General features: G+C 51.2%; 1 protein-coding gene across 2 annotated transcripts in view; it reads right to left on the bottom strand.

Moving 5' to 3' along the window:
- Window positions 1-9,247, bottom strand: part of Pacs1 (phosphofurin acidic cluster sorting protein 1) — a 148,286-nt gene that overhangs the window by 3,728 nt on the left and 135,311 nt on the right. For both annotated transcript variants that reach the window (XM_008822247.2, XM_008822249.2), the window contains 10 exons: window positions 7,997-8,112; window positions 7,750-7,885; window positions 6,727-6,831; window positions 6,264-6,370; window positions 5,430-5,584; window positions 5,137-5,247; window positions 4,488-4,590; window positions 4,001-4,043; window positions 1,680-1,722; window positions 1,333-1,468 (listed from right to left, as the gene is read on the bottom strand). In XM_008822247.2, coding sequence (XP_008820469.1) covers window positions 1,333-1,468; window positions 1,680-1,722; window positions 4,001-4,043; window positions 4,488-4,590; window positions 5,137-5,247; window positions 5,430-5,584; window positions 6,264-6,370; window positions 6,727-6,831; window positions 7,750-7,885; window positions 7,997-8,112 — 1,055 coding nt within the window. The remainder of the gene's footprint in view (window positions 1-1,332; window positions 1,469-1,679; window positions 1,723-4,000; window positions 4,044-4,487; window positions 4,591-5,136; window positions 5,248-5,429; window positions 5,585-6,263; window positions 6,371-6,726; window positions 6,832-7,749; window positions 7,886-7,996; window positions 8,113-9,247) is intronic.

Here is a 9,247-nt window from a genome sequence, read left to right as displayed (position 1 = left end):
CCACCCACCCCTGGGGCCCTAACCAGGCAGAGGCCGGGAGAGCAGCAGCAGGCAGGGCTGAACCAGCACAGGCAGGGCTGAACCAGCAGTACAGATGCAATGTAGCCTTGGGGAGCCAAGGATGCCACTCTGTACTTTAGCTTCTGTATGACACTTTTAGCTCAGTGATAATTTTAGCTCCTGGGGGAAAAAGGAGTGTTTTCTTGAAAGGAGGCGTCAGACATAATAGGTACCAAGGCTATGAAAGTCATCTGACTTTTCTTTCTGCCTCATTTCAGTCAGTAGTTCCATTAAAAAACAAGCTTAAACTGGATGAGAAAAGAGGTTGAGGTAGGGGTTGGTCCCATGGTCCTCAAATCCAAGCTGGACAGAAACCCTTCATGCAGTGTATGAAACAGGAGAAAGCAGGCTTCCTGGAAGCCTGCAGCACCAGGTCCCTCGGGCAGAATGAGGCTGTTTCTGCTATCCCTTCCATGAAAGGCAAAGAGAAGAGTGAGGACAGGGTCCGGAAATGCTCTGGGGCCGAGGGCTGCCTCAGAAGCTGACTCTGTCACTGGTGCTTCTGGAAAAGCCCATGGCCAAAGCCTCCCTCTTGGAGGCTATGATGGAAGAAAAGAGGAGGATGAAGAGTAAAGAGATGCCATTTCCTGACTACAACCTTCTCTTTTCTTACCTGGAAGTCTTTGCCTTCTACCCCTGCACCCACCTTCACCAGCCCTCCCTCAGACATGGAAGGAAAACAGCTTTCTAGCCATCTATCTGAACTTTAAAATAGTTTATTATTTATTATTTTATTATTTTTTGGTCTTTTTGAGACAGGGTCTCCCTGTAGCTCCAGCTGTTCTGGAACTCACTATGTAGACCAGGCTGGCCTTGAACTCATAGGGATCCCCCTGCCTCTGTCTCCCGAGTGCTGGGATTAAAGGTGTGCACCACCATGCCCAGCTATTATTTTTATTTTATGTGTATGAGTGCATTGCCTTCATGTATGTAAGTGTGCCCATGTCTGTGGAGATCAGAAGAGGGTGTTGGATCCCCTGGAACTGAAATTATAGATGGTTGTTAACTGCCATGTGGGTACTGGGAACTGAACCCAGGTCCTCTGTGAGAGTAGCAGGTACTCTTAACTGCTGACCTGTCTCTCCATCCCCATGAAATGTATTCTTGCAGAGGATTCAGGTTTGGCTCCTAGCACACCAGTTGCCTCTGAATTCCAACCCAGTGTTCTCATCCAGTAGGGCTGTGCTGTTCCTATGCCTAGGAACAGAGTCAGGTTGCCAGGTCCTGCTAGAGGGCCATGGCTGGACAGGCAAATGTGGGCAAGAGCCTTACCCCACAATGGCGAGGGCACTGCTCATAGATGGGGAGGAGGGAGGGGTGGCTGTGGCATCACGACTCAGGCCTGAACTGGAAGGTGGTGATGTGGAGGGCACGGTAAGGCTGACCACAGGTGAATCGTCCCCATCGCCTGTCAAAGGAACAAACACAGTTTGCCAGACGCAGTCACCTGCTCAAGTGGCAGGAGTGAGTGTGCCCTCCTCTCAGTGGGCCCCAGGGTCTCCCTGGGGAGTAAGGCCCAACCTTCCTGCTCAAACTGTTTCCTTGAGCACATCCAGTCAATCAGACCAGAAAGAATACTGGGAAGTAAGACCCTTACCTGGAGAAGCAAAAGAGCTTACCTGCAGTAGAGGGCGAGTCTTCAACAAGGCCCACTTTCACGACCTGGGGGAAGGGATACTTGTTAGGTCTGTCAGGCAGCAAGCCAAAATCCGACTGTTAATAGACAGCCAGCACCACAGCCATATCACATACTGTTTTGTCACAGACTCTTGAAAATTCTATACATTTAGAATAGCCCAGGGTTTGAGAGATATGAGGGCAAAAATAGCTCAGAGATTTGGGGGTATAATTAATTCAGTAGCAGAGCCTGTACAGGGCCCCGGGTTCCATCTTCAGCACTATAAGCTGAAGAAAGATAAAACAAAGGAAAAGAAGCCCAGTCTAGTGAGGTGCGCCCAGTGAGACTTGGCAGCTCTTCTCTGGGGACCAGGGAGAAGCGCACTGTGAAAGCCGTGTCCTGATCTCATTTCTTCTATATTATACTGGCAGGGGCCTAGGAAGCTGTTCCACCTTTGGGATGGGTGTGTCTCTAGATGCTAGACTCTGCCAAGCCAAGTGAGCTGCTGAAGGTGTAAACATGAGTTCTCCCACTTCCCACTTTTTCTGGAATCTAAAATACCCTTGGAGGCGTGTCTCAGGAATTTGACATTCCCAATAGAGAATTCTGGAGAGGCTAGAGGGGGCCCCCCAGTGGTCAGAAAAGATGCAGCTAGAGAGAATGATTGTGCCCTACAGTCTGAGTGACAGGTGGGGATCCTGTGTCTTGGCACATGAGCCAGCCATGGGCAGCAGAGCAGCAAGGCTGCAGGTCAAGGGCTGGGCTGGGGCTGTTGCTGTAGCAGAGACCATGTGCCTCCCTTAGATGGTCCCTGATAGTTGGGTCCCAAATTGACTCTCTGAGGCTTCCTCTCCCCGGCTTTCCAGACAGCTTGTGAGGCAGCTAGCTCCTCTGACAACATGTTTTTTTTCTTTTGAGATGCTGCAGATGGAACTCGGGGTCTTGTGCATACTAGGCATGTACACTACCATAGAGCTATAGCTGCGGACAACATTCCTTAAAAATCTCTCTGAGATCAGTGAGGGGCAACTTGTGCCCCCAGTTCCATGAAGACGTCAATTATACTGCCAGCTGGGTGGGTGGGAGCCAGGATCCTGGGCTGTAGTGTGGCTAGGGGAGTGGTCCAAGGCTAAGGAGGCAGTGACTGTACCACCAGCTAGGTGACTGACAAGGCTAGAGGAAATGTGCTCATCTTCCCAGATGAAGTCACTTAGGACACCCAATCCTGGATAGTCCATGATTAGGGATGGAGGGAGCTAAGCTCGTCATCTTCTCTGTTCTTCCCCTCTAAAAGCTATGAGAGATCCCTGAGATTACCAAAGGAAATAAAAGTCAATTTCAAAAGGAAATCAGAATGTCTTCTGAGTTCTCAACACTTTCAGCCTTCTGTGGTAATGCTCTGGCTCTTTGGGACCCCTAAGTGTCTGAGACCCAGTTGCTGCAAAATGAACAGACCACAGGCCAGTATGTTTGACCCCAAAGACATCAATGAAGTTCTTTTATTTCAAGATTCACTAATATACACCTGTCCTGCAACAGAAAGGAGCCATCCTGTGAGGCAGCTGGCTCTGGCCTTCTCAGAATGCCATGCTCCACTATTTCTGAAGCCTCTTCCTTAACCTGGAGCCTGTAGAAGCCACATTAGATTCAACCCCAGAGGTCCAAGGCCAAGTTCAGAGCCTGGTGCAATGAACAGGAGACACCAGTGAGGAATCTGGGGATGATTAATGATTTGAAAAAGGGGGACCCTCTGTAATTACAGCACTCAGGAAGCTGGGACAGGAGGATCACAAGTTCAAGGTTAGCCTTGGCTATATAATGAGTTCAAGATTAGCCTGAGATACTTGAGCTCTTGTCTAAACAAACAAACAAACAAACACACAGCCTGGTGTGGTGGCACACCTATAATCCCAGCATTTGGGAAGCAGAGGCAGGCAGATCTCTGAGACTGAGGCCAGCCTGGTCCAGGCTGGCCGGCCAGCCAACCAACCAACCAACCAACCAACCAAAACCATACCAGAACAAAACAAAATAAGGGAATGGCCCTGGTCCAGATCCTTTTCACCTTGCACTCCTGACCTTTGGGGCAGCATCACTGTTTGATGTGGGAATTGGCCTACGCATTGCAGGATATTGACCCACTGGGTGGCAGCAGGACCCCTGCCCTCAGCTATGAGAACCAAAAATGTTCCCAGGTGTTTCCAGATATCCCCTGGGGGCAAGGGACAGTCCCAGGAGAACCACTGTTCCACATACATCCTTTTTTGTGCACAGTGGAGAAGCAAGAAGGCTGGGAGTTGGAGAAGGGGAGCCAATACTCACACCAATGAAAGGAATAAACTTCTGATAGGAGTCTTCATCAGGGCTGTTGGGAGACAGGAAAGGTTTGCAATTAGTGGGTGTGACTGAGCAGAATGCCAGGGAAATAAGCTTCCCACACTGTACTCTGGCTCAGAGGGGTCCAGAACACAATGTGACATCTTCCTGTCACATTGCAGGGGAGCAGAAGCGGGGTTTGCTACTCACTGAGACAGAACAGAGGGCACAGAATAGAGGCAAAGAGCACACTGTGCAAGCAACACTGCCCAGCTGATTTTAGTCACCATGAGGAAAGCAACTGATGCCTATGTGGGTGAAGGCCCAAGGCAAAGAGGGGGCACCTGCACAGAGACAGTAAGGATACGCACAGCCTCTTGGGCTCCTATGACAGGAACTGGGGTGTGGACAATGAGAACAGAAGAAATGGAAGGACGAAGGCTCCCTAATCAAGTATTAGCTTTTAAGAAAAACCCTTACAAGTTAGACTTACAACTTATGCCTGCAAGTCAACATGGCTTCAGCCACAGGCAGCTGGTGTGTCGTGGCTGCTCCACTGACGTATTGCATCACACGCCCCACCACATCCAGTGGCTCTGCAGAAAAGCCAGGAGGGAAGTGCCTGTTCATTTCAGTGGCAGCCCTGCAGCTGCCCCTCAGAGAGGCCCCTCCTGGGTCTCAGGCCAGAATCCACAGAGCTGAGGCTGGAAACAGTTCTGAGATGCTCTTGGCTGTGAATCAAAGGAACTGCAAACCAAAGCACAGTCCTCCCCATCTTAGCTGTCCTCTGATGCTGGTCCCATCACTGACGGTAGGGGACGCCTGCTGGTGACATGTCACTCACTCAACAAGACACTGCTCAGTGGCACTCCGTTGCCTATTTCATCTCTATAAGCAGAGCTGGCCCATGTACCAGCTTCATGACCTCCTTACTTTTGGATGCAGGCAGAGGCCACCCTGAGGAGAGGGCCACACAAGGTGCACCTCCATTAATGAATACTTACTGGGAAAGGGATCCGCACAGTGGGAGAGAGGGTAAGAGCCACAGGAATGGGAAGAGAAACACTCCCCACTCCCTTCAGTTGCACTGGGGATGCAGGGGCCTTACTCCTGGGGGTGGAGTCCCTTTTAGAGGCCGTTACCTGACACTGGGGGCTCCGAGCGACTGAATAGATCTCTCCAGTTAGAATCAAGGAAGGTGCTGCTATATCTACTATCCACTGAACCCAAGTACTTGGCCACTGGATGAGAACCTGGCAAAGGGAAAAAACCAGAGAAGTAGAAAGGTTAGTGGGTAGAATAGGGGGAGCAGCTACCCCCAGCCATGGCTCAGTCTTTAGTCTCCCTGACATCCTGTCCTAGGACCAACTCTCCAATCCTGTTTACAGGAACCAGGTCTGCTGATCAAGACCTCCTGGATGCTGGCGGACTTTACCGAGGGGAATGATGAGGAAGCGCATGTAGCCTAGCCAGTCCGGGGTCTTGCTGGCGAGGGACTTGACAAAGAACCGGAGGATGGAGCTCAGATAACTCTGGCTGCCCACAGCTGCCACCTTGACTGGCCTTGGCATGGATGAGTTGCAGTTGCAGCTGGAGAGAGAGAAGGGATTTTCACATACCACACTCAGGCTCACTAGGATCCTGCTCAGGGTAGGCCTCAAGCTCTGACTTCATGCATTTCCATAAGCCACAGGGGAGCATACCAAGAAACAAAGTGCTACAGGGAGGCTGCAGACTACAGTGCTGTTCAAGAGGATGGGCAGCTGTCTATGGAGAGGGCTGTGGCTAACAGGGACAAGCCAACAGTCCTGCTTGTGGGGCCTAGAGTCCAGATGCCTGGAATCCCCTGGCTCTCAGTCACATGGGAGGATACCAGGCCCCTTTAAGGTGGTCCTGGAGAGGGAAACACAGACTGCCCATCATCAAGTAGCACACTACAATAGAGAGAAGGAACGAGAGATCATTTAGAACCCTAGGCTCTCTTCTTCCTTTTGGGTTTAAGAGGGCAATGAGGCAAGTCAAGGTTGCAGGAGTCTAGGGGATGGGGATGGGGGACAGAGGGTTCAGGAGCTGATACTCTACCAGGGGCACAGAGGACTACAGCCTGCTCTGGAGGGCTACAGCCTGATCTGCCCCCAGCACACAGCTGGAGGTGCAGTTTCTTGGTCTGAAGAGGCCAAGAAAGTATTACCATTGATAAAAGTTAAGGGTGGGAGGATGGGACAGAGGAACTAAAAAACAGTGTAAGAAGGAAAGCTGGAGCCCTTACTAGCGCTGAATCCTGGTGAGCAGGGCAGACAACACAGCTTGGACCTCCACCGTGGAACAAGTGCATACAACAGGCTTCCTCTGGTCCTGGAGCAGTTCAGCCACATACTATGGGGAAGGGACACATGTGAGGCTACATTACCCATTACCCACAAGCGCTGTGGGCAGGGCAAGGCCCAGGTTGAGCTACAGGGCTCCCATCCTCTGGCCAACCAACACTGGGAGCTGAGGTGGTTAGGTTTCCTGGCTGTGAGGAAAGGGTATGACAGACCCCATAAAAACATGCTGTGAAATGGGAAAGGATTAAGGGCTTCGAATGTCACCATGTCCAGGCATCTCTGGAACCAATGTCTCACAAGGTATATGTCAGGGAGAGTCACCTCCTGCCTCCCCAAGTGCTGTTTCAGGGCATACACTCTTAAGCATCTGTAGACCGCCCCTCCTCCCCCTTCCACCTGCTCTACCTGGCCCTGCCAGTCTGTGGTGTTCACCAGGATGACATTTTCTGGAAGGGCTGCATCGGACACTAGGATCTGATTGAGCTGGTCATATACCACCTTTCTTGGAATCTGTAGGGACAAGTGTTGGTTAGACATTGCCCAGGGAGCTGGGAGTAGGTGGGGGAGAACCCCTGGCACAAGGGTAACTAAGAATTTGTAGTCCCACTGGCAGACTAAAATGGAGATGATGAGGAGGAACAGACCTTGGAGAATACACTAACCACAAAACCACAGCAATGGGTGTTCTGGAAAGGGCCTGTAATGCTTGGGAGCAGCAGCTTCCCATGTGCCAGGATGGCAGGGGTGGAAGAATGGGAGTGGTGAGCAGGTGCCTGGAGAACAGCAGTCAGGGCAGTGTGGAGAGAAGTAACGAGAGTGGCAGTGGCTCCATGTGGGGCCCACTGGCCTAGGATATTTCAGGAACAGCGATGAAGCAGAAGCAGAAGGACAATATCTCACCCCAGGTGCTGGGCTATTCTGGGCTCAGCTTCATTTGTAGCTTTGTAATAGTGACAAATTCAGGAAGTCATACTGACCCAAACTTGTTTCTCCATAATGTGCATCAGAGAAGCTTGGCTGCTCAACTCTAGGCACAAAGCCACCAGCTGGGGTGGCTTGTTGCTGAGACCCTGGTACCAGCGTTCCAGAGAGGACAGATCTGGTTCCTTCCTACATCTTCTCCAGCTATTCCCAGGCTTGAGTGGCCCAAGAACAGCTTGGAACCACCATGCAGCTCACTGGTAGGGGGTCAACGCCAGTAGTTCTTGTTCCTGGTCCTGCCCACCACAAATCTGGTAGACCTCAAATTCTACAGTAGCAGAGGATAACAAATGTGGTAGACTTCTCTAACTTGGGTCTCTCAGCAAGTCTTCTCAGTTCCCACTCTTCAAGCACCCTCCTCCCTTTCCACTCTTCTGTCCCAGAAACACAACTGAACAGACTGAAATCCAGTGGAGGGTCCAGGTCTTGCTGGGGACCCAAGAGTACCTGTGTACTGTGGCCCAGGTCAGGAGAGCGCTCGCTATCAGAACTGTTGGTCCTCTCACTCAGGGGCTTGGAGAGCTGCCGCTCCTTCAGGGGAGTGCTCCTCTTCTGTCGGGGTGTGTGTGTCCCTTCCACCTTGCTAATGGCAGCAGGGAAGGGGTTAACAGCCCTTCCAACCCCAAAGTCACACCAGCCCCCGGGCCCCCAAACATGTAGCCTGTGCCACCTGCTTCCCTCTAGTCTGGAGTACCTGGGGGAGGCAGAGCCCTGAAGATCTGTTTTGCTGGACTTCATGGGAGTTTTTACTTTCTCTGGCACAACCAGACTGGTGCTCATATCTCCAAACATGTCTTGGTCAGTAATTTCCTGTCAAGAGGAAGGAAGCAAGGGTTACCTCTCACTCAACAACTGCCCAGGAGCGTCCATGGAGCCCTGCCAGAGTCCATCTCTATGAGGATACCTGTTTTTCTGGAAGCACATGGTTCTAACATTCTTTTTTAAAATATTATTTTTATTTTATGTGTATGCGTGTATTGCCTGAGTGTAGGTAAGTGCACCCGTGTTGTGCAATGCCTGCAGAGGACAGAAGAGGCTTTTGGATCCTCTGGAACTGGAGTTATGGACAGTTGTTAGCTGCCATGTGGGTGCTGGGATTCAAATCTGGGTCTTCTGCAAGAACAACCAATGTTCTTAACCGTTGAGCCATCTCTCCAGTCCTGGTTCTAACATTCTTACTTCATCCTATGGGTAAACTATGCAATGTTCCCACTGAGCTCAGCACCATGTGCTCCCATCTCCTTACATCCCAGGTCTATGAATGGTACGCCAGTACAAGAGGCCTTCTGTAGACTGGTGGACGGACTGCTACCTACGTCTCCCTCACTTCTCATCAGGGTAGGGCCTGTGAGGTTCACAGCTACATTCCTCAACTTGTACAGAGCCACCCTGCATTAGCCTTAGAATTGCCACTTCCTTCCCATCCAGATGAATTTCCTGTCTACCCACCTGTTCATCCTCCAGGGCTCACTCAGTCATTCCCTCCCCCAACCTCTGAGCTCAACCTTTCCTAGACCACTTCAGATCATCCCTCCTGCTCACACCAGGTGGTCCTCCCAAAGCACAAAGGACAGCATTCAAACTGCATCAATAGCTCTGTACTGCTTCAGTGAGCTTTGAAGCTTCTGTGACCTGGCCCTGGTCCAGTTGCCTAAGTCAATGCCCATATGCCCCCCTCACTTTCTTAACACTCTCTCTCTCTTGAAAGACTGCTCTCCAAGTGCCCCACGGCCTACTCACACTTCATACTTTTATCTTCCTTCCTTCCTTCCTTCCTTCCTTCCTTCCTTCCTTCCTTCCTTCCTCCCTCCCTCCCTCCCTCCCTCCCTTCCTTCCTTCCTTCCTTCCGTCTTTTTGAAGCAGGGTCTCCCTGTAAGCCCCAGCTGTCCTGGAACTATGTAGACCAGGCTGGCCTTGAACTCAGAGATCTGCTTGCCTCTGCCTC

Source organism: Nannospalax galili, unplaced genomic scaffold (assembly GCF_000622305.1).
Source record: "Nannospalax galili isolate Female #2095 unplaced genomic scaffold, S.galili_v1.0 scaffold1328, whole genome shotgun sequence".
Lineage (NCBI taxonomy): Eukaryota > Metazoa > Chordata > Mammalia > Rodentia > Spalacidae > Nannospalax > Nannospalax galili.
The sequence above is the reverse complement of the archived record's forward strand: the minus strand, read 5'-3'. Positions and strand labels throughout refer to the sequence as shown.